A 25366-nucleotide genomic window follows, 5' to 3' on the forward strand; every position below is an offset into this window, starting at 1 on the left:
TTATGTACCAAAATTCCTAAAATAGTAATATCTAAGCAAATTTTTTCCCCTGATAATTAAAAAGTGATCCTTCCCATTTGTGGAAATCTTAGAATGTATGTGGTAAGAAAAACAGAAAGGTTATGTAGTGATGTGCTAATTAATAGTGGCCGAGTCTGAAGAGTCAAATTACAGGTGATTTAAGTTACCTTTTTAGTATTCTGTTCCAATTTAGATCTTAAAGATAGTAAATTGGACCATATCATTCAATCTCTGCTTTTTAATTGTTTAAAATCTATAATCTAGAAAATCCAAAGTGTCATTTCATAGAAATATTTGCTGTTTTACTCTGAGATTCTGTCTACCCAATTCTATCTTCTCGATGAAAAATTAAAAGTTTATATTGTTTTTTCGTAAAGTAGTAAAACATATTCTGTCACTTCTACATTTTGGTTCTTTTGTGTCTCCCATTTATTGAGTGCTTACCATGAGCCAGATACTGTACTGAATGCTTTCTGTGTATTTTTTCATATATTTTTCATAACAACTCTCAGCGGCAGGTATTACCATCACTTTGCACATGGGATAATTGAGGATTATAAAAGTTAAGTGATTTGTCCAAGGTCACCCAATTATTAACTAGCATAACCAGGAAAGATTCTCCACTTTAAGCCTGGGCTTTTAACATCTGTATTAAACAGCTTCTTTTATTCCTTCTACTTACTCTCTACTTTATGTGCCATGCCCCACGCTGCCCCAATTCAAGCTTTCTAAACCATCCCCACGACCATTTCTTGTTGAAAACGAGTGTTTTCCTGTTAAGAGCTTTTTCTCTAAGTTAACATCTCCTCCTCCACATCCTTTGCTTTACTGCCTTTTGGGTCCTGAGTTCTCCATGGTGATTACGGCCACAGTATACACAGTTTGGGCAGCAGAACCCCACTCTTAGATCGTGCTGCCCTGAGCTGGGTGGCTCCACGTTGGCGATTGCTCTCTTGTCCCCAGGCCGCTCATATTAAGTCTTCCCAACATGTCAAATTGCGGGGCAGGGAGAGGAAAATGGATCTGGGCTGCACCTGAAGGGTGGGACTATGATGGTGCCCAAAAGGTCACAAGGAAACTTGAGACATCTTCCTGGCGTCCTTCTTCACTGGATAGGAATGTTACAAATTGCCTTATTTAATATGATGCAAACAATCTTATAGGTTTAACAATTAAACATTGAATCACTACTAACTTAATTTTAATAACTTTTAAATTTAATATAAGAAATATATGAGATAAAATAATTTTTTCTTCCATAATTTTTCTTTTTATAAAATTATAGATGTGTAATAAAATTGAATATTAATATATAAAAACTAAATATAAAGTTAATATTAATATAAGATAGGATTTTGAATTCTAGTGAGCACCCCCAAAATAGTTTACTCCTTAAGTTCCTAGCATTTAAGTGTGTCGTCACCCTGAAGCTTTTTGGAGCACTCTTCCCCACTTTTGTGATTTACTTTACTTAAGTAACGTAACATTACTTATTTGCTGTTCTCCCTTGTATACCCCCACCCTCCAAACTGTGCTCCTTTGAGGGAAGCACTGTGCTTTACTGATCTTACTGTCCCTAGGACCTAATGGAAGTTCTGGGATCGTTATAATGGGAACCCCTCATTTTGTTGAATGAATTAAATGAGGCATTGGCAACCAGCTCAGATAGGGATCTTTGATCATCAGGTGAATCTAGCAATCGAGGATAATGCATTTTACATCTTTTAAATACCCCTTTTTCCTCATTTAATATACATGCATTTACTTTTTGCAACTAGTTGGCTGTCATTTCAATTAGAAGGTGCATGTTAGCCAATTAAAACCAGTTTTATTTCAAAAATGATTAACAAATATTAACTTAGGCATCAATCTTAAGGAGAAACCGTGTGTTCTGTCTACTAGGTTACATGTGAGTACTCACGTTGCCATTCTCTGTTTGCTGTTCTTTAGGTGGCATGATATTGCTAACATGTCCCACAACAAGTCCTTTTTTGCGTTAGAACTAGCAAATAAAGAGGAGACCATCCAGTTTCAAACTGTGAGTAAATATTAGTGATCTATCTGCACGGAATGTTTTTCCTAAAAGTTAACAAACAAGTTGGCATTTTGGTGTGCATGTGTGTGTTTGGGAGAGGATGGCATTAAAATGATAATATTTCATGATTTTATAAAAATTTTTTTTGCTAGAACACTTTATAAAATGGCACTTGGCAAAAAGGAGTTGCTCAGTGAATATTGTTGAATGAATGCATCTTTGGATAAATACTATCTGATCATGATGACCTTTAAATTAAAGAGATTAACTGGGGGAGATAGTAAACACTAATATCTTAATTCTATTGATAAATGAATCGCTCTGCAGAAATATTATTTAACAGTTATTAGTTTTTCTCTCACCAAAGGCAACATTGAGTTACTGAGTCAAATGTTTTTTTAGAAATGTCATTGAGTGTATTGTTAAGAATACCAATAAAAGTTGGTATTTTTTTAATTTTTAAATTTCTAAGTCATTTGAAACTGTTTAATATCAGAATCACACTGTTAGAGCAGGTTGGTTGTCTTTAAATCCTACTTGTGGCATTCCTATGATAGGCAGTGGTAGGAAATGAAAGAATTGCAGTGTGCTGAAAGTGACCTTGACATAATGTGTCCCCAAGTCATGTCTTGTCCTCAGACAAACTCTGAGTTAAAAGTACCAATTTGTAAGTGTGTTTTCATATTCCTTTCTGCATATTTTGTTTGCTAGGAAGATATGGAAACAGCAAAATATGTATGGAGACTCTGTGTTGCACGACACAAATTTTACAGACTAAACCACTGTAACCTGTAAGTATATCCTGCTCATGGAAATTGTGGAAATAGAAAATAACAAATTTAGACATTTTAATCTTGAGCCTTATTGTATCTGGAAAGGCAAATTTTATCAAGTGAACTTTTTTGAACACTTTCATAATAATCTTTTCACTTTTGTTGCATGTTAAAATAACCTTTCTTTTTTTTTTGGAGACAAGAGTCTCACTCTGTTGCCCGGGCTAGAGTGCCGTAGCATTAGCCTAGCTCACAGCAACCTCAAATTCCTGGGCTCAAGCAGTCCTCCTGCCTCAGCCTCCCCGGTAGCTGGGACTACAGGCATGTGCCACCATGCCTGGCTAATTTTTTTCTATTTTTGGTAGAGATGGAGTCTTGCTCTTGCTCAGGCTGATTTTGAACTTCTGAGCTCAAATGATATGCCTGCCTTGGCCTCCCAGAGTGCTAGGATTACAGGCGTGAGCCAGTGCACCCAGCCTAAAATAACATTTTTCTCATTTTAGCTTTGAACCAACCTCTAATAGCTACAGATATGCCTCTAATATTTCTTTCCACTAGTTACTAGAACCATTCTAATTCTGGAAAGTTGAAAAGGGAATAATGTCTTTTATTTTTTTAAATCAGTGCCCTGGTCAGCATTTTAAGTAATTAAAGATTGTTAAACTTTTCAAGCCATTTGAAGAATTTATGCCCTTCTTTCCTAATGTACATTTTTATCAGCCCATACTGCTTTCCCACTGTCTGCTAGATCATTCCCACCAGCGTTCAAGCACGCTGTGATCTTTCACATGTGAAATGCTGTCGTTATTCCACACCCCCCTCTAGCCTCCGTGCTGTATCTCTGCTTTCCTTTATAGTGGATTTTGTCAAAAAAAAGGTGTATATACTTGTTTTCTTTCCTTCTTTCCTTCCACCCTGTTTCCCCTAAGCCACCACACCACTGACACTGCTAGCTGTCACGAGGTGTACTTCATCCAGTGTTGCCAGGAGCTCCTTCACAGCATTGAATCTCTGATGGCGCCTTCCTTCCTCACCCCATCCCGGGTTCCTCATTCTCACCTATTTCATCTCAGTCACCTTTCCTGCTTTAGTCCTGGGACCTCTTCTCCATCTACACTCCTGGGGGATTTCACCTTGCCTCAGGCTTATATGCTAGAAGTACATCAAATTTTATTTCTAGCTCTTTCTCCGTGAGCTCTGACTCCCGCATGCTGCTCTCTACTTGACATCTCCATTTGGGTCCCTAAAAGGCCTCTTGAGTGTGGTATGTCTAAAATAGGCCTCCTGATCGCCTCCTCTTCCTGCCCCCAAATCCACTGCTTCCCTACTCCTTCCCAAGTCGACCTGTGGCAGCACACCCACGTTTACCCAGTTACTCAGGCCCCGAAGTCATACTTAATTCCTGTTTCTCTTTCATACCACATCTATTCATCAGCAAACACTTCCAGCTCTATCTTCATAATATATCTGAAATCTTACAATTTTACTACCTTTTCTGCTAACAACTGGATGCCAGCCGCCGTCACTCCTCGTCTGGAATATTGCAGTAGCCTTCTGACTCTCTCCCTGTTTCTGTGCCGCCCGTGCCTGCAGCTTATTTTCCATATGTCAGCCAGAACGATGTTGGTTTAACATGAGTCAGATCCTATCACTCTTCTTAAAACCCCGCACTGGCATTCCCTCTTACTTATAACAAAAGTATGAGGCCGTACGTGATGTGGTCCTTGCCTGCTTCTAAACTTGTTTCCTTTTTACCCTCCTTGTTCACTCTGTTCCAGCCACTCTGGAATCCTCGCTGATGTGTGAATGTGTTGCACCCTCAGGACTGCTCTTCAGTTAGTTTTCTGGATGGATAAGCAAAAGATGTAGCACTGTTCTTTAAATTACAGGTCAGGACCAAATCAGAGCATGCTCCTCTCCCCCAGCCCTTCCTGGCTACGGGGTTAAGTGCAGACTCCTGAGGTCTCCTGCTCTGGGCTTATCTGCTCCAGCCCTGTGACTCTAGATTCTGGCCCCCAGAACCCCTCATTCCTTGTCCTAATGCCTCTCCGGCCCAGGCCTTTGCTAGAATGCCCTTCCTTCCCTCCCTTGGCAGACTCTTAGTCATTCCTCAAGATCTAATTTGAAATGCAGCCGCTCTGGACCCCAGCAAGCATTTCTTCTGCTTAGTCCTTAATACCACCCTGAAAGGTCTCGTTTATTCCTACTTCTTTTACGATAATCATTCTAATAATTTGTGACAATAATTCAGTAAATGCTTGCTCTGTGTCAAGCATTATACCGAGAGCTTTTATCTAATTTCGTTGTAACAGTAACCCTGTTTGGCACAATTATTACTGCGCTGTTATTGGTGAAGGTGTGGAGGTGTAGGGAAGTGAAACGTCTTGCCCCTGCCATGCCACTGGTGAGAGGGAGGAGGAGGATGGGAACCTGTGCTCTCACCTGCTGTGCTAGGCTGTTGGAGTGTTTGGGTCTGCTGTGTAAATGTGGGTTTGATCTGTCTCTTTTGTCCGATGGAGTCCTGTGAGGGCAGGGCCTCCTGTCACTCCTCTCCATGGCCTGCGTGTGACCAGGGCTTAGTGAACAGAAGCCTGAGTGAGGCAGTGGTGGGAGTCACAGGAGAAAAGCCCCTTTGATGCTTGCCTGATTTCCTTTTATTATGGATCATAAATTGGGAGCAGGGGGGCATTTTGTCCTTTAGCACCAGGAAGGAGAAAGGCTGTGGAAGTGCTTTCTGTTGTGCAGGGTGTGCAGGATTAACAGTGCAAAAAGAATAGGTGTTGTCCATGCAGACAGAGAACCATCCAGTGATTAGCACTTAGGCCCCATCCCCTCTCCTCTGTGTGTCTCCCCGCCCCCAGTGTTTTTATCTGAGTCCCCACTGGTGGTCTGGTGTTGGGGCTTTGGTAAGCACTGACTGACAGGAGGAGGAACCTTGCTTTCTCTGTGGCTTTAGGAAGCCCTTTCTGCTCTTTGCCCATGTGTGTGTGAATATGAAAGTGTTCCCCCTGGTGGTTAGACTCAGTATTGCTGCTAGCCCAGGGTAATTGCATTTGGGGCTCCCATAGGTTGGCCTGGTTACCCAGCCATGTATGCCATTATTTTTATGGCGAAATGAGTTCTAAGATTCAAGTAGTAGATATGTAATCTATTGGGACACAGTGTTTTCATTTGAAAGCCTTACATAAGTTTAAGAGAATTAATAATATTGAGTTATCATTATGTTAGTTCATTCCTTTTCTGGAAAATAGTAAAGAATCAGTCATTTTGAATAAATCATAAAATGTAAACCCTTTCTAAATGGCATCCATATTGGTTGGTGTTAGTGGTTTTTTTAAAAAGCATTTTTTTGGCAAATTGCCGCCCAGTAATAATTTTAAAATGTAGAGCGAAAAGCAACAAATGATTGTTTGCGGTAAATGATTTAGTCTTAGAAATCTAACTTTTGGGATATTGCTGTTTATTGGTAAGTGTGCATAAAACCACATTAATGTCATCAGTTGCATATATTACATCTGTATAAGGAACATCTGATTCTTTTAAAAATGGAATAATTATGTTTAAAGGACTATTTCCCAAAATTTGTTTTTAATCTCTGTATAGCTAGCTAGTAGATTATGGCAGCTGATTTCTATGAACTATTCTTATGTAATTATTTATAATTCATTCTGTGGGAAGCCAGTCTATTTCATGGTGAGCATCTGTTTCCCATGTGAGGTAAATGAAGCTTTTAATATTAGCTTTTAAAATTTTGATGGGTAATAAAACTGAAAATAACTATAATTTTTATGGTCATCTCTTTTAAGGTTCTCAGTGTAGACTGTTCAATCACATTCAGTGTTATGATTCTGAAGTATTGGCAGACTTGTTCTCGTGGTCTAGATGGATAAACTCAAGTGTGTTGCACATTTAACAAACCTGCAGCTGGCCTGGCACTGGACTTTACTCCCAGAGTGGCCCCAGTCCTGATCTATAACCTAATAGTTTCCCCCCAGTCCTGATCTATAACCTAATAGCATTTGGGATGGCCTTATGTGATTCATCTAACCTTGACCCAGATAACTGTATTTTAGTGTTTGTCCAATGGCATGATCCAACAGTCTTGCCCCACCCACCCAGCAAGGCAGTTTAGGTAACAGAATATCTTTTTATGTCACCCAAGCCTTAAAAATGTTAGATAACAGTCTCTTTGGTCTAATTTGTAAAATAGGGATAATGGGGCCTTTACTGAACATTCCTTTAGGGTTAGATCAGGAACTATAAATGAGATAATAATGTCAGTGTCAAAAAGCTTCTTCTAACCTCCGCTCTCCCACCCCAGGCCTCAGAACTGATCATGCTGTGATCAGCCTCCCTAATTTACAGGAGAAAAAGACTGGGAGACAGGCGCCTTGGTAAAGGGGCCTCTCCTCTCCTCTCTCTGTAGGGGACAGCGGGATGGTGTCCTCCAACCTGCAAAGCCACGTGGTGGAGGGCTTGGGAGACTTTCTCCAGAGGGTAAACTTGGATTTCAGGCAGTGGCAGGCTGCTCTCCGAGCGCAGTGGGAGGGTTGGCGAGTGTTCCTGCGGGTTAGGGCTCTCGGTGAACATGGCAGCCAGTGTCTACCGACGGAGACTTTTATGATCTAGGAGACTGACTGGTGTAGACCCTGACTGGGGTTGCCCCATCTTCTAAGCCTATGGCAGTGCTTGAAAAGACTGTGGGAATCCTGGAAGAAGATGAAACAGCCCCTGTCCCATCCAGTCCCTGGACCCACAGAGGTGTGGCCAGGACCCAGTGGTTCCTACGGACCTGTGTGGACCAGCAGGGCAGTGTAATGGCGTTGAATTAAGGAGCAGCCATAGGGCCAAACAGTGGGCTCTCTGGGCGTGGGGACGTGGACCTCTGGTAGGGCTGAAGAGAGGCAGCTTCCTTTCCTGAGTGGGTTCTCATGTGGATGAAGATCAGTGTTACCCTAGAAAGCCACATGTCATGGAGCTAGAGTGAAGCCCGGCACCAGTACCCCAGTTACCCGAGATGATCTCTGCCAGCTCTGTTCCTCTCCCTGCCCACAGTGCCAGGGAGCTACAGGCATCTCAGCCAGAGCAGGACCTTCAGCCTGAGCATGCAGCTCTGGCCTGCCCTAGTACAGGGGGGGAGAAGAGCCTTTTTCCTTTCTTACCCTTACTAAGCTCAAGAGGCAAGTCACTGAGACAAACACTCACTGGGTATTTCCACCATCTAATGCATTTTTGATCATTAAAATCTCACCCTCCTTCACCAGCTATAAATATATATACATATATATATAAGAAATGAGCTTGACCCTAAATGCTTAGAAAAGAACATTAACTTCAGTCCTCACTCACCATGTCATTTATTTGCTGAGTAAACATTTGAGGGCTTCCTTGTGTGCCGGGCACCAGTGATACGTGGCATGCCCCCTTGCCTCCAAATTCACTTACAGATTAGCTGGGACTGGGGAAGGGGTCAGATAAGTCACTGTTAGAGGCCCGTGCTCAGGAATCCGACAGACTTGCCTGGTTCAAATGCCGGTTCTGCTACTTGTTTGCCACGTGACCAGGAGTGATTTACTTAATCTAAGTTTCAGTTTCCTTATCTGTGAAATCAGGATAATAACTGGACCTCCCTTATAGGGTTGGTGTTCAGATTCCATGAGATCATCATGTGCAGTTTCAATAAGTAATACAATTGCTTGCACTTGGGCTGGCACATATATATTTTTTTTAAAGAGATGGGGGTCTCGCTCTGTTGGCCCAGGCTGGAGTGTGGTGGCTATTTATTCACAGGCCCCTTCACAGTGCACTATAGCCTTGAACTCCTGGGCTCAAGCCATCCTCCTGCTTCAGTCTCCCAAGTCGCTGAACTACAAACATGGGCCATGGTGCCCGGGTCAGCCTTTTTTCTTGTCTTCTTCAGTGCATATATTCCAGTGATTTCTTTTCTTTTCTTCTTTTTTTTTTTTTTTTTTTTGAGACAGAGTCTCACTTTGTTGCCCAGGCTAGAGTGAGTGCCATGGCGTCAGCCTAGCTCACAGCAACCTCAAACTCCTGGGCTCAAGCAATCCTCCTGCCTCAGCCTCCCAAGTAGCTGGGACTACAGGCATGTGCCACCATGCCCAGCTATATATATATATATATTTATTTATTAGTTGGCCAATTAGTTTCTTTCTATCTTATAGTAGAGATGGGGTCTCGCTCTTGCTCGGGCTGGTCTCGAACTCCTGACCTCGAGCTATCTGCCTGCCTCGGCCTCCCAGAGAGCTAGGATTACAGGCATGAGCCACTGCACCCAGCCTTCCAGTGATTTCTTCTTCAGAATTCTTTAGCTGTCCCATTTTTAGCAGCACCCATGCATACTGCCCCACAAGTTTGGAAACCACAACCAACAGATAAGTAATTTTCTCTTGTAAGCCAAGTTGAGAATAGCTGATCTCCGAGTAAACTGCATTTTTAACAACAATGGCAAGAAGAAAGAGGAGGTTAGAATATTAGAACTGATGGCAAGTCAGCCTAGGTTCAAACAGACAGTAGCTGGTTGACTCACTGCCGTAGTTAGTTTTGTGTTTGGCAGAACCGGTTGCCGCAGTGGGCACGTTCGCCTCCACGCTGGGTGCCGCGGCAAGGCCGCCAAGATAGCTGTCGTGTGTGGGGGCTGCCGCCTGTGCTCCGGAGCTCTGCATCCTTGGATTTTGTGTTTAACACACTTCAGTTTTATTTTTGCCTCCGACTGGGAAACTTAGGGATGTTTTTGGGATTTGTTGATAGAGGATTCTATAAGCAACTCTTTCTCCTCATTTCTCTGAATTTATGGTACTTTACAAGTTCTATCTGTCTAGACAGTGAGTCTCTGATAGACTGAACATAACGGCCAGGGCCCAGTTTGTCTGCACCCAACCCTGACAATCGAGAATAACCAGGGACAGTGAATTTCAAGGCTACAAACATAGTGTCCTCAAATTCCAGACACCAGTTTTAAGAAATACATGATGGGACTTGAGTATGCATGGATTTGGGTAAAAAAAAAAAAAAAAAAGAAAGAAAGAGAGAAAGAGAGAGAGAGAGAGAGAGAGAAAGAAAGACAGACAGACAGACAGACAGACAGACAGACATGAAGTGTGCAGTTAAGGAGTATTTAAAGAAAAACAATAAAAGAAAAAACAACCCACAACAAAAACAAAAAGCCCAGACCCACCATGCAGACTTATTTCTCCAAAATAACTTCTAGAAGAATGGAACATCCTTTGGAAAAGAGACATTTATTTTTCAACAACCTGATGATAATGAAATTATTTTAAAAAGTAAACTGGTAAAGTAGTTGTAGTCACCTGATGTTAAGTTCCTAACAGGTACTAGTTTGTTTTTTTTTTTTTTTTTGGAGACAGAGTCTCACTTTGTTGTCCAGGCTAGAGTGAGTGCCGTGGCGTCAGCCTAGCTCACAGCAACCTCAAACTCCTGGGCTTGAGTGATCCTTCTGCCTCAGCCTCCCGAGTAGCTGGGACTACAGGCATGCGCCACCATGCCTGGCTATTTTTTATATATATATCAGTTGGCCAATTAATTTCTTTCTATTTATAGTAGAGACGGGGTCTCGCTCTTGCTCAGGCTGGTTTTGAACTCCTGACCTTGAGCAATCCGCCCGCCTCGGCCTCCCAAGAGCTAGGATTACAGGCGTGAGCCACAGCGCCCAGCCTAGGTACTAGTTTTTTAAATCTCAAAAGTATTGTAACAATAAGCTAATATCCAGGGGTTGAGAACAAGACACCACTTATCAGAGTGCTAAGAAGAATATTAATTTATGAGACATGAGGCTTGATATAATGGTAAAGTTGCTGATTAAATTGATTGAATGTTGATTTTGTGATCATGGATTTTTCTAGTAATTAGTCCTTAGAACTCCATAACCGAAGATCACAAAATATTTTTGTATCAGTTATTAACTATATTACATAAGCTCTCACGAGCCAGGGTTTAAGAAAAAGTGCTTTGACAATATTATATGTCATCAATAAAGCCAAGAATCCCATGTGTTTAGGTACTTAGATCTTATTTGCAATTAAAAGTGACCACACAGAAGAACAACAAAAAAATCTTGCCTCTATTTAAAAGCAGTAGTTGCATGTGGGCTCTGCTGGTTCTTGTTCCTTTCTTACCTAATTGTTTCTTCAAAGATGGAACTTGCTGCATGAATAGTTTAAAATCTCAAATTAATCGGGTAAATGTCAGTTAGCACTCCTTAATACTATTTGCCTTTTAAAAATACATGTTTAAAACTGATCAGACAGAAATTTCTTGCAAAGAAAGGCAATGGGTTTGCCACAGGCCCATTGAACCAATATTTCTTATTGCTTTCCCTAACTTAGTTCCTTAGAGGAAATATAGATTCTTCAGTCACCGAAATTATAAATTTTTCTCTTCATTGTGTTTATAGTCTTGGTTAACAGACTTTCAATTAATGGCAGTTCGCACTGCTCCCGGCTCCTGAGCTGACAGTTGGTGCCCCAGGACTGTGAGTGGACAGGCTCAGGGCTCTCCCCGTGTGCGGGAGAGATGCACCTGCACCGATCCTGCTTCTGCTGCCATGAGTGTGCAGGTCGTAGCCTTGTCTCTTTCCCTCTGCCTGTGGCCACTCCAGAGGTTTATCTGGATGGCAGGAAAGATGCTCCCACAGTCCCCCGAGGTGGTGATGCACCACAGGGAGCCTGAAACCACAGCACGGGTTGCGGGGTTGGGCAAGCAGGAAAGGGCCGAGGCCCCATAGTCGACAGAGAACCTCCTTTCTTTTCTCTAGTCTATGACTGGTTAGCTTATCTTTTTTGTCTAAGAAGATTTCTCATTTTACCTTCCTGTATCTTCTTTTGGTAGAAGTAGGTAGCGTGCGTGTGTGCGTGTGTTCGTGCGTGCTCTTCTCAAAGACTTATTCTTTTATAGGCAAACTCAGACTGTCCCAGTGAACCCCATCAGAAGGAGGTCTTCTTCAAGGATGTCTCTGGTAAGAAAAAAAGGAAGATATGTTGTTTTTATTTTTTTAAGTGAGGCCATTCTCCTTAATAAGATATGCTTTTTAGTAGTGTTGATATTGAGGTTGAACCATAAACATGTGCTGATACTTGATCATTTGTAACCAAAGAAATGGTTTTTCCATAGGTCCAACCTAGCATTTATGTTATTAGATGTAATTTTAGGTCCAACCTAATATTAAAAACTTTGTAGGCTGAGAGTAATTGTGAGTTGGTATATATTTAGAATACTAGATGACTGTCTAATAAGATTGACTGTGCTGCATTTAAGTTTCTTATATTCGAATGTTTATACAGGGAAATTTGTGTCTGTGCCTTCTTGATCTTTTTGGGTGCAGATTTTGGTACAGTGTGTGGGGCTGGCATTGTCACTGGGGAAACATTGAAAATGATCCATATGGTAAGAGCTGCTGTGTATCTTCATGTTTGTTTTCCACATGTAATATATTTAACTCCTTTAGAAGTTTTCTTAATGGAGGGAAAGAATCCAGCAGAGAATGCCTTTATCTATATGACGTAGGTAATGCGTTTTAACCCTGTGTCCAACTCTCCATTTCTTAGCCTAAACCTCAGCCCTACGTGATGCCTCCCCCACCCCCGCTGCACTATAATGGACATTATACGGAACCATATGCTTCCTCCCAAGGTACAGTATAGTTATTACTATGAATAAATCTATGAAGACAGAGAGATCTTGAAACCTGGATAGTTTTTGGTTCAGCCAAAAACCCCAAGTTTTAAAACCCCAGTTGTTGTCATGATTACAGCCATCCCGGACTCGTGAAAGCAGCCATTATATTCAAGTTCTTGGATATTTGTCAAAAACATTCAGTATCAAATTTTGATTGATCCCAAATTTGGCCAGTGGAAACTCAGTCAAGCTGGTTCCTGCGTCCTTTTCACACTCCCCCATTAGCCATCAAGTGCTTCCTTACTTTCTGGCAAAAAATGTCTGTTTTCCTTTGTTTTTTTCCCTGCCAGAGACTTTCCTATTGCAAAAGTTTACACCGTTGATTACTGCAGTTTTCACATGAGAAGTATAGAGAACTGTATTTACAACAGTGCCCCCAAAGCTGAAGCTTATTAGGCAATCATTTAACATTTACCCTATATTCTCTGTATAAGGCTATACCAAAAGCCAAGGAGGTTCATGCAGATGAGTAATTCTACATCTCTTCTTATGTTTTTTTTTTTTTTTTTTAGAGATAGGGTCTCACTCTGTCATTCAGGCTGGAGTACAGTGGCGTGATCATAGCTCCGTACAACCTTGATTTCTTGGGCTCAAGTGATCCCCCGTCTCAGCCTGAAAAGTAGCTAGGACTGCATGTGTGTACCACCACACCTGGCTAATTTTTAAAAAAATTTTTGGAAAGACAGGGTCTTGCTATGTTGCCCAGGCTGGTCTTGAACTCCTGGCCTCAAGTGCTCCTCCTGTCTTGGCTTCCCATTGTGCTGGTATTATAGGCGTGAGCCACTGCACTGGCCTCACATCTTAAGAAGCTTAGAATCTAATAGTGGGGGATAAGACAAGTGCACAGATAACTTGAATGCAAAAAGAACATTGTTTTGCTGAGAACAAGCATGCAATTACAGTGTTCTTTGATAGAAGAAAGACTCCTAATGTTGGGGAGAGTGTGAAGAACTTTCTGGACCTCAAAAGACGAGTGGTAGAGAGGTGGACACTTGACTGGGATTGCTGCTCCTGGGTTTGGGGACAGTGAATGCCGGGGCACAGAATGAGGAAGGGGGCGTTGGAGAGTAGAGCAGTCCCGTTGTCCTCTCATGTAGGGACTAATGCATGAGGAAGGTCCTTGGAACTCCAGCTCTTCCCACTTCTGGGACTAGGCTCTCCTCTGCATTGTTAGTCTCTGCTGCTCATTTTCCTGCCTTAGGCTGTAAACATCCTGACATTTTTTGCTCTCCTCTCTTTAAACTATGGTTTGCATTATTTTTTTCTCTTCTCCTTTTTCTTTTTCTTTCCTTTCTTTTGACAGGGTCTTGCTCTGTCACCTGTGCATGAGTGCAGTGGCATCATCCTAGCTCATTGCAACTTTAAACTCCTGGGATCAAGTGATCCTCCTGTCTCAGCCTCCCAAGTAGCTGGGACTCCAGGCGTGTGCTACCACACTCGGCTAATTTTTATTTTTTTGTAGAGATGAGGTTGATATGTTGCTTAGGCTAGTCTTAAACCCCTGACTTTAAGCGATCCTCCCACCTCAGCCTCCCAAAGTGCTGGGATTACAAGTGCAAACCACCGCGCCTGGCCTCTTTTCTTTTTCACCCACTTCTTTTGAGAGGACCCTCTGTGTGCTGCTGCTTCTGGTTGGTCACCCACTTGCGTTTGCTGTTCAGTTAACGCTGCTCTCTCTGAGGTGCCCAGAACCCCCAGATTCTACTCTCTGTCAGGTTCAAGCATTTGCTACTTCTTGTAAATCTCTTTCCAACGTGCTGAGTTTTCCCTCCTCCTTCCCGACAGTGTTGTCTGCTATGCCCTCCTCCCTCCCTCCATGAGCTTGCACAGCAGTCTCATCCACATGGAAAACGTCTGCAAGGATGACTGTCACATCTATATTTTCCACCCTTCCTCACTCCTGGGCTCCAGCCCCACATTTCCAGCTGTCTGATAGGCTGTGGTGACAGTTCTGGGAGCTTCTGCATGTGAAGCCCTCATTGGAGCACCTGGTTTATGGTAGCACTCCGTAAACAGTACTGGAAATTAAAATATTAAATTTGAACTCTGTACTCCTCTTGATAAGCCTGTCCCTTTTCCTATGTTCCTTACTTCATTTTTATGACCTTACTATCCTGGTTACTTAGATTCCATGCTACATGTAAGTTTCCTTTTGTTTTTTTGCCCTTGACATCTAGTCAGTTACAAATCGTATCACCTCTAACTTTATACGATATCTATTCCGTCTCCCTGTCTCCACATATTCCTGCTCCCGAACCAGTCCTCCAAATCTAGTTTCTTTCTTGTTTCCTTCCTTCCCCTTCCTTTCTTTTCCTTTTCCTTTTCTTTTCTTTCCTTTCTTCCTTGCCTCTCACCAGCTGTTGCATGTCATGAGCCAGTATTTTCAGTCTCCACTCTCCCTGGTTCCTCTGGCCACGGCTGCCAGGCCAGTCTCCCGGGTGTACAGGGGCATCAGGGGTGAGGGGGTGTAAGCTTGCGTGCTCTGAGGGGTAGAGACATCCACTGTGGAAGCTGGATGTGCCCACCCTGCCGGGCTCCTTGAATGCTGTGTCTTCTCTGGGGTTGTTCTTGATCCTTCCTGTCCCCATCACCCAGTCTAAGCTGGAAGTGATCCTTCCCTCCTCTGAACTCCTGTAACCCTTATCTCCTCTTTTCCTTGCTTGAATTATGATGATTTTGTGCATATCTTTCCCCTTTACTTGCGTGTATCCCAATTATCTTCTCCCCCCCTCTTCTGTTCTTAGTCTTTTCCAAGTATGGCTCACAAATGACTGGGTGGTTTGTGGCGAGCAGAGAGGAGCCTGGAGGCGGGGAGACCAGCTAGGCGAGTGTCTCACTAGTCCAGACAAGCTGGAGTAGGGGCCTGAGTGAGGGCAGTGAGAAAAGGGAGATTCCAGAGACCGAGAGATAGCCGAGTATTCTGTAGATGGGGAAAGTACAGTGACAAGGAAGCAATATGTGTCAGCAGGGAGAATACAGTGGACATTAGAACACAGTTTCTTCACAGCTATGTGTGCCACCCAAATGCAGTGCCCCTGCCAGACTGTGGGATATTACTTTGACAGTCAGTTGTCACTTACACCATCATGGAGCTTTTGAAACAAAAAAGAATGCTTTTCACAAGAAACTGTTCTCTGAAGGACTTGACTGCTGAGTTTCTTTGATGTGTTAGAAATCACCCTCACTGATAAGAGCATGAGCTACAGATGGCTGGGAGAAGTGTGGCCCCTTTCCAGCCCCGGACAGGTACACGCATGCAGCTATTGTAAGATTAGATTAAACTCCTGATTCTCTTAGCCATGGCCCCAAAGCATGGGGGTCCCTGGCAGGACGACGCTGCAGCTGTCTTAGCATGGTTCCTCTCGGCTTCCAGACCCCTGTTGGAGTGTGCAGCTACTGGTGACACTGTTGGACCAGAGAAGCTTAGATCTTGCTGAACCATTACCCTTTTATAGCCAAAGTTCTTATGTTGATTCTGGAAGAACCTGTATCAACAATCTAAATTTCCAGTTGCAAAATTGTTTATAGATGGTTGGTGGTTGAACTAGCTCAACATGAACAGGGCCACGTCCCTACCCAGGGAGAGAAAGCAGTCAGCAGCTCAGTGCCTTGAATAGTGTAATATCTCTGCCAAGAGTCCCCAGAAGTCTGTTTTGTGTCTCCACTAAAACACCTTTTTTCACTTCCAGAAGAAGATAACGTTTTGTGACACAATTATACTTTTGACATTGGACTTAGATTTGGGTAATCTTTATTGGATGTCGGATCCTGAATGGCGCTCTTGCAGTAGGCAGAGCCATCCCTGTCCTATAGACGAGGAACCTGAGGCTCCCAGGGTCACCTCGACAGTGTGGCTAAAGCCAGGTCGTTTTAGCATGGGTTTTTACAAGCTATGTTAAAATGTCATCAAAGTTCAGGGGGCCCTATCTCAATATTTGGGTGGAGTAATTAATTAAAAGAATCTCATTAAACTTATTTTTTCAGATAACCTCTTTGTGCCCAACCAGAATGGATACTATTGTCACTCTCAGACAAGTCTGGATAGAGCCCAGATTGACTTCAACGGTCGGATCCGCAATGGCAGCGTCTACAGTGCGCACAGCACTAACTCCTTAAATAACCCGCAGTCCTTCCTGCAGCCCTCGCCCATGTCCTCCAACCCCAGCATCACTGGAAGCGACGTCATGAGACCCGACTACGTCCCCTCCCATCGGCACAGTGCCCTGATACCCCCGTCGTACCGCCCGACCCCGGATTATGAGACTGTGATGAAGCAGCTCAACCGGGGCATGGCGCACGCGGACCGGCAGAGCCACTCGCTGCGGAACCTGAGCCTCGGCAGCTCGTACGCCTACAGCCGGCCCGACGCCCTGGTCTACAGCCAGCCCGAGATCCGCGAGCACGCGCACTTGGCGTCGCCGCCGTCGTCGGCGCACTACCCGTTCCCGCTGAGCTACAGCTTCCACAGCCAGTCCCCGTACCCCTACCCCGCCGAGAGGCGGCCCGTGGTGGGCGCGGTCAGCGTGCCCGAGCTGACCAACGTGCAGCTGCAGGCCCAGGACTACCCGGCCGCCAACATCATGAAGACGCAGGTGTACCGGCCGCCGCCGCCCTACCCGTACCCCAGGCCGGCCAACAGCACCCCGGACCTGTCGCGCCACCTGTACATCAGCAGCAGCAACCCCGACCTCATCACCAGGCGCGTGCACCACTCGGTGCAGACGTTCCAGGAGGACAGCCTGCCGGTGGCCCACTCCCTGCAGGAGGTCAGCGAGCCGCTGACGGCCGCGCGGCGCGCGCAGCTGCACAAGAGGAACAGCATCGAGGTGGCGGGGCTGGCGCACGGGCTCGAGGGCCTGCGGCTCAAGGAGCGGACGCTGTCGGCGTCGGCGGCCGAGGTGGCCCCGCGCGCGCTCTCGGCCGGCTCGCAGCCGAGCGTGTTCACGGAGAGGACGAAGCAAGAAGAGCCCGAGGAGTCCGAAGGCCTGAGGTACGGCCACAAGAAGTCCCTCTCCGACGCCACCATGCTGATACACAGCAGCGAGGAGGAGGAGGAGGATTTCGAGGAGGAGAGCAGAGCGCGCGCCGCGGCCCGGCGGCCCGGAGGCTGCCCCCGGGACCCCGCGCCCGCGCCGGCCGGGCCGCTGCAGATCCTGGAGCCGCCGCCGCACGGGCCCGGGCCCGGGGTGCTGGAAGCCCAGCGGCCCAGGAGGGACGGGCTGCTGACGCCTTCCATGTCCGAGTCCGACCTCACCACGTCGGGGCGGTACCGCGCCAGGAGGGACTCTCCGAAGAAGAGGCCGGTGTCGGACCTCCTCTCCGGCAAGAAGAACGTCGTGGAAGGCCTCCCGCCGTTGGGGGTAAGCGCGACCGCGGTCGCATGTGCCCAGGCCACCGAGTAACCGGCCTGATCCACATCAGCTTGTCTTTGACGGGTGGCTTCTGATGCTCTCCAGCTTTTCACCTTGTTCTAACAGCTTTCTCCCCCCACCCCCATGCTACTCTGTTTTTGACTCTTTGAACACACTCGAGTGTATCTATGGGAATAATGGCGATCCATTAGAATTTTAGTGGTTTTGCTGGATAAAGCCAAAAGGTAACGTCGGAGGTGTTGCGGAGTGGAATGGAAAGAGTGAATGAAATGTTTTAGTAATGTGCTGTTCAGAAAAAGGAAGTTAAGACTTCAGGACTTCAGCCAAGATTGCTTTGTTGGCCGCCCGTTAAAAATACCCGGTGGCGATGCAGCACCTCGAGCAGCATTTGTTCAGTTTGCACAAGAGATGTCTGTGAGAAGCATGCAGGGATGTGTTCTTAATTCTTTATGTAATTCTCAAGGTCAGCGTCTGTGTGGATACAGCTTGACCATCTTGGTGACCTCTGAGGACTGGAAAGTGATTCTGGAGTTGGGAAGATGGTACTTTGTCAACATAAAACCCCCCAGAGGTCCAGGTCTCCTTAAAAGAAAGGTTTAAGTGAAGTGAGAATTCAAGGAAAGTCCCTTGTAGAAAATGCAGCTCTTTGATATTTGGCATAATAAATAAGTGTTCATTAAGTACTTCTTACCTATTTGAAGCAAAATATAAAAAAGCATAATCACATTTCTAGCTGCCAATCTCAGAGCATTTACCTTGTACAGAGCACTTTGTCTGCTTTACTGCATCCAATTTTTATGATAAGCCCATCGTTATGGCCATTTTACTGGGAAGAAACAGACTCAGATATTAAGTAATTTTTCCAAGGTCGCACAACTAGTAAGTGACTGAACTGAAATTTTAAACCCATATTTATCTCTGCAACCTGTTCTTTTCTCTTCTACACTGGTCCACATTGAGGTAGAATGTATCTAATATTTTATTATCTAACAATTGCTTGTTGAGACCTTGCTATTCTTTCACTGAAACTTTTTAACTGAGTCCTCAACTTTTGACTAATATCCTGTGGCTTTGTCCTGAAGTGTGTCCACTCTCAGTCATTTTGTTGCACTGCAGAGGATTTCCCGCTCCTCGTGGCCCACTCCCACTCCCCATGGCCTGCACTGGAGCCAAGCCGAAGTAACTAGGGCATCCATTCTGTCTCCCAGTGGCTCCCAGTGTTCCTGGCCACTAGGGCTGTCCTCCCCCATCTCTGCTGGACCGCACGCACACACTCGAAGGCCCATCTCAAGTGTGTTTCTGTCCTAGTGTATAAAATACTCTAAGACACTACAAACATTGTGATAAATAGGAAAAAACTCACGTAGTATTACAGTGTTTATGAAAGGGGTTAATATACATAGATGCAACCTACTTACTAAAGTGCCCTGGATTTAAATGTACTTTCTTTTAATCACCTTTAGGTTTGGATGTTAAGTTTAATTTTTCCTGGGGGTGCAATCTTACTTACTTGAACAGTAAAGGCTAGTGCCCCAGGAACGCCGAGATTATTGAGGGTATAGGCTGATGAGCAGTGATTCAGGGTAGGGACAGGGTGTGGGTAGATTTTCCAGAATAACTCTACCTGGGCTGGCTGGACAGAGCCAGTTTATAATTAACACTCTTCCCACTGCATTAAGAACTGTCCATTGTTTTTATGTGTGTGACCCAAGTAGTTTCCCCCTATGATATCTGCTTTGTGTTTAGCCCAGTATTCAAGCCTATTTTATCCCCATGTTTTTAATAGGGCCAGATAGATTTAGCTAAATCTGAGGACTTTGATCAACTTGGTTCTCTTGAAATACAAATTTTTGCTCTCATTGACTTTTAAGGCCTATAATATTAAAAAATAATGTGATTAGGTTATGCTTAACCCAGGTTATTAGGTTATGTGTCCCCTTCCTTTTGCAGAAGGGACTCTGCTTACTCAAAGAATGTGTACGGTAGCTAGCTGCGCTCAAGGGGAAGGAGTACAGGTCCTAAGAGTTAGAAACCTTGGGTCTGAGTCCAGATCCTGCTATTTTTTTAGTTCTCTGCTCAGTGGGCAGGACCCTTGATGCATCAGAACCTCAGCTACTATGCCTGAAACACAGGGACGGCCATCGCTGCTCTGCCTCCTTCGTGACATTAAGTTTTACATGAGGTGAGGCATAGGAATAATTCCTTCTGAATTATATGATTCCACATAACTGATTTTAATGAATGATTTCATTGTTTTGACACCGATTACCGTATAAAAAGAGGCAGCCATGTGACCTGAGGCAAGCTATTTAATCTGTGACTCAGTTTTCACTTTTGTAAATGAGATGACCCTAGAGAGTTGTTGGGGGAATAAAATGCAGTCCTGGCATATTGAAGGTGCTCAGTCAATATTAACTTATTGCTGTGAGGTTGCATCAGGCATTTAAGTTACTGACTTTCTAAGAGTTGAAGAGGCCAACCCCCTACTATATAAACCCTCTGACCCTTTCGTAGTAACATGGGCTATCATTATCTTGTTTGATTGTTAACAACAAGTATACTAATGTGAATTAAGGTTATAGAGGTTTAGTATTGTATTTAAGCAGTGAAATAAATTGTAGACAAGAAGGAACATTTTAGACTTTTCCACCTATCTCCACCTCCAGGGACTTGATTGCTATCTTAAAGGCAGACTGGTTTGGCTGATCTTACATCTACATAAAGACTTTCTTCTTGTACCTTTTAGTCTTGTGCAGTGATTCTCACATAACAAATTACTGAGCAGGTTATACATTTAAAACCATGTATTTGGGCTGGGCGTGGTGGCTCACACCTATAATCCTAGCACTCTGAGAGGCCGAGGCGGGCGGATTACTCAAGGTCAGGAGTTCGAAACCAGCCTGAGCAAGAGCAAGACCCTGTCTCTACTAAAAATAGAAAGAAATAATTGGCCAACTAAAAATATATATAAAAAATTAGCCGGGCATGGTGGCACATGCCTGTAGTCCCAGCTACTAGGGAGGCTGAGGCAGGAGGATTGCTTGAGCCCAGGAGTTTGAGGTTGCTGTGAGTTAGGCTGACGTCATGGCACTCTAGCCCGGACAACACAGTGAGACTCTGTCTCATAAAAATAAATAAATAAAACCATATATTTGTACTCTAAGAACTAATTAGTAGTTATTTGAAGCTAGTTTTGACTATATGCAACTTTCTTCAAATACTGGCTTTTGCACTGACCTTAGAGACAATCAACTTTATTTTGTTATATCTGTGTGGGCATTTTGAGTCATTTTCAGGCATAGAAGTGCTAGATCCAGCTCATTCTAGCTGGCAAGAGCTGACTGTTAAATTTTTAGGAATCTTGTGAGCCAGTTGATGTCACATGGACAGTTTCAAATTGGCTGTGATGGGAGTGTTTTACACCATGGCAATTGGCAACTTCTGATCAGAACTTTTTCCCCTCTGGAGCCAGTCGTTAAACATTACCAGCACATCACTGTTTTCTGCACGTTAAACTTAATGAATTTTTAGCCTAAACAGGAACCTTATAGTCTATGTGTCAGTCTTACTGTCTAGATAAGGCTCAGGGGGAAAGGTGACTTGCTGAAGGAAGTCAGAGGCTGGATTTTAAACCAGGACTCTACCCATTCCTAGTCTACTATTACCTGGGAAGCTCGTGCTCAAATGTGAACTATTAATATAAAATATAGGCCAGTTAACTTTTTGAGTTAGGTGCTTGATCATATTCTCTGATTATAATAGCAATCTTATAGCACTTTTCCCCCCTCACCAAAATACCTTTTTCCTGTGCTTTTGTTCTATTATCTTGATCTTGGGGTTTCATGGCCTTTTCTAGGCTGGTAGAGTTGGAATAAAGCTCATTTCATTTATGAGACAGAACAGGTAAAACCATTTTTTGTCCATTTTGGGGCTACTTATTATGGCTTTCAAGGAGGTGTAGAATATCCAAGGAGACTTAGCATTCTTTTTAAAATTAAAGTAAATGAAATAATTTATTTTTTTAGAGGCACAGTCTCCCTGTCTCCCAGGCTGGAGTACGGCAGCATGATCATAGCTCATCATACCCTCGAATTCCTGGACTCACGCAGATTTAGCATTCTTATGCTTATTTGCCTTAGAAAGGAAAATCATGAGCTCCTGTTTTCAGGAGACAGCATTCTGTTGATACATCTTCTCCTCCTGGTGTCATGATGGAGATTTTACCCATTTTATTTTCCTGGTTTAAAATGTGGCTGTTCTGAGAGATGTGGTGATCCTCAGACCCAGGTCACACAAGTCTGCAATAGAATGTAGACTAGGGAATGGGAAGGCAGTACACAAAGGGAGCTACTGCAGAAAGCATTTAATTTTTTCAGAAGAATTTATATATTTTAAAAATCATAAAAGCTTTTATAATCAAGTGATTGCATTTAAAACCTTTTTTGTGGACTAAGCTGTTTTTTGTGTGTCTTGTTTTAAAAGGAATGCTGTCTGCCTGGGCCTCACCTTTTGTTACAACAGAGCCTTGTAACCAATTGTGTTTCAAAACCTTATATCTGGAAGACTTATCAGGGCTTTGGCCTTGAAAGGAATGTCTTCCTCCTAATGTTTGCTAAGCAAATGATGTGTGAAGGAGTGTAACCTCTCTTGCAGTGGCAAAGGAACACACTCTCTGTGTTTGTTTCCGTCTTTGGTCTATTAATTTCTTGTCAAAGGGGGTTGCATTTTTGTATATTTCATGTGTACGTATAAATATTTTTATAGGGAATGAAAAAGACTCGAGTAGATGCAAAAAAAATTGGTCCTCTTAAATTGGCTGCCCTAAATGGACTCTCCCTTTCTCGACTGCCTCTGCCTGATGAAGGGAAGGAAGTACCTGCCAGAGCAACGAATGACGAAAGGGTACGTGAGGGACTCATGGGGCTGTTTGCCTTCCTGGGGATGAGGGGCAGATACTACAAAAATACCTTTGCGAGATTTTGGTGAATTTTCTAACACGATGTAATAATCATAAATGGGTATTAAGGGATTTTATAATGTGGGTCTCAGAATCGGGGCAAGTGTATAGCTAATGTCCTAATTGATAATTTCAGGCTTAAATGTTGATTAATTTTTTGTTTCTGAATATTCTTCTTTACCTTCTTATGAGTATACAGAGGAAAGGAATGACTGCTTTCATTCCAGACAACAGTTACTAAGTTTTTCAGAGCTTCCTTTGTGACTGAGATATATTTTCTATAAGAGTTTATCAAAAGCACACAGGCATGAATTTGTTTTACAACTGGATCCTGGAGGCAGTTTCCTGTATTTCCTACCACTTTCAGTCTTTCATATGTCATACATTATAAATTGAAGCATTTGTTCAAAGATGTTGGAACTGATTATCCTTCCTGTAGATTTACTGTTCTCTAGTAGAATTCTGTTTGTTATAGGTCACAAAATTGACCACAGATTTAGAGATGAATTGGACAGATTGCTTTAGACCAATTTTTAACTTCAAACAAAATTTTGCAATATAGTTCTCACCAATAAAATTATGTCTTTGTTCTTCTAAATTGTATCGTTGTGGCTTGTTAACATTTAACTTTGGTTTCACCTAGAATTTTCAATATTTGATAATGCTAGACTTGAAGCAGAAAACAAGACTTCAATTGTGCAGTCAAAATACAGCTGTGATGTGGCTATCCTCATATTCCTCCATATATTCTTTTTTACAGTGTAAAATTCTGGAACAACGGTTAGAACAGGGAATGGTATTCACAGAATATGAAAGAATTCTTAAAAAACGGCTAGTTGACAGTGAGTGCTCAACAGCACGACTCCCTGAAAATGCAGAGAGAAATCGATTCCAAGATGTTCTTCCCTATGATGATGCTAGAGTGGAGTTGGTCCCAACTAAAGAAAACAATACTGGCTACATCAATGCATCGCATATTAAGGTAGGAGGAAAGTATACAGTAATAAGCAGCACATGCAGTTTTGATAAGTTACAAGAACGGTATACATTTTAAAGTTTGTTTTTATTCATTTTTTTGATTTGTTTTTTTAATAAACACCCTAGTTTTGAGCCATTGTGATAAACCAAACCGTATTACACCTGGGGAATCCATACAGCGGTGCTAAAGTGTTTCTCTGACAGGCAGGGTCATGTCTACTCTTTCCATGTGGTAAATCCCTCTGCCCTCAACACCGTTACCAGGGCTCAGGGAGCACTTGTTTGCCTGCTTTAGAACTTTGTCCCTCTATATCTGAAGACCTCTTTCTAGCTCTCAGGAGCCACTAAATTGTTAGTTTTACCTCATCACATACCTATATGTCTTTTTATGTAACAAAAATGTCTGGGCTTTTTTTTGATGGTGTTCACAAAAGTTTTTACTTATGAAGGTGCCATCTGTTCTTTGTATATTCCCTGTAATCATTTTTAAATATCATTTTCATTTTGTTCTTTTTTTTTTTTTGAGACAGAGTCTCACTTTGTTGCCCAAGCTAGAGTGAGTGCCCAGCGTCAGCCTAGCTCACAGCAACCTCACACTCCTGGGCTCAGGCGATCCTCCTGTCTCAGCCTTCCGAGTAGCTGGGACTACAGGCATGCGCCACCATGCCTGGCTAATTTTTTCTATATATATTAGTTGGCCAATTAATTTCTTTCTATTTTCAGTAGAGACAGGGTCTCACTCTTGCTCAGGCTAGTTTCGAACTCCTGACCTCAAGCAATCCGCCTGCCTCGGCCTCCCCAAGTGCTAGGATTACAGGCGTGAGCCACCACGCCTGGCCCACATTTTGTTCTTTGAAGAAGCATTTATTTCCCAGAAACAGTATAATGCCATTTAACTGGAGTAATATTTATGGTGAAAGATAGGGGGCTAGTTTCATTTTTCTGCATATGGACATCCAGTTTCCCAGCACGATTAAGAGGCTGTCGTTTCCCCAGTGTACATTCTTGGCATCTTAACTGGGGTCAAGTGAATGCCCATTAAAATGGACAAGCGATGGTTTACAACAGGTGGTTGAGTAAAGCCAGATGTTCTCTCTTCTCCATCATTGTACCCCTTGTTCATGCTGGCTAGATGCAATTCTAAATTTTTGGGAAGGAGAAATCTTATAGTAAGTAAAATGTCTGTGGACACGTGTTTTTCTTCTTTTCTGCATTTTCTCTGGTTTGCAAGTAATATTTGATAAGAGAACAATCTGATACCTGAGGCTCTCTGAAGACCTTGCAGTCTGCCTATGAATGCTAGTACTCCTTGATGGTTTTTGGTAATTTATGCATGTTCCATTCTGTTTTTAATATGGACATAATTTATTTAAAAACCAAGCATTTTTTTTCCAGGAAAGATAAATTTATTAGCAATTTCCGAAATTCACTTTAAGTTGCAAATGCAAAGGCTAGGATGGTGTCCCCTTTGTTGGTCAACACTGCACTAATGTTGAAAAATCAATACTCAACCTCAGAA

At 43.3% G+C, this 25366-nt stretch overlaps 1 protein-coding gene across 2 annotated transcripts in view; it reads left to right on the top strand.

Annotated features, from left to right (window-relative positions):
• Positions 1-25366, top strand: part of PTPN21 (protein tyrosine phosphatase non-receptor type 21) — a 75591-nt gene that overhangs the window by 43658 nt on the left and 6567 nt on the right. For both annotated transcript variants that reach the window (XM_076003786.1, XM_076003787.1), the window contains 7 exons: positions 1972-2059; positions 2768-2847; positions 11761-11821; positions 12411-12495; positions 16525-17900; positions 22677-22814; positions 23630-23851. In XM_076003786.1, coding sequence (XP_075859901.1) covers positions 1972-2059; positions 2768-2847; positions 11761-11821; positions 12411-12495; positions 16525-17900; positions 22677-22814; positions 23630-23851 — 2050 coding nt within the window. The remainder of the gene's footprint in view (positions 1-1971; positions 2060-2767; positions 2848-11760; positions 11822-12410; positions 12496-16524; positions 17901-22676; positions 22815-23629; positions 23852-25366) is intronic.

The sequence above is a fragment of the Microcebus murinus genome, chromosome 6, assembly GCF_040939455.1.
Source record: "Microcebus murinus isolate Inina chromosome 6, M.murinus_Inina_mat1.0, whole genome shotgun sequence".
Classification (NCBI taxonomy): Eukaryota; Metazoa; Chordata; class Mammalia; order Primates; family Cheirogaleidae; genus Microcebus; species Microcebus murinus.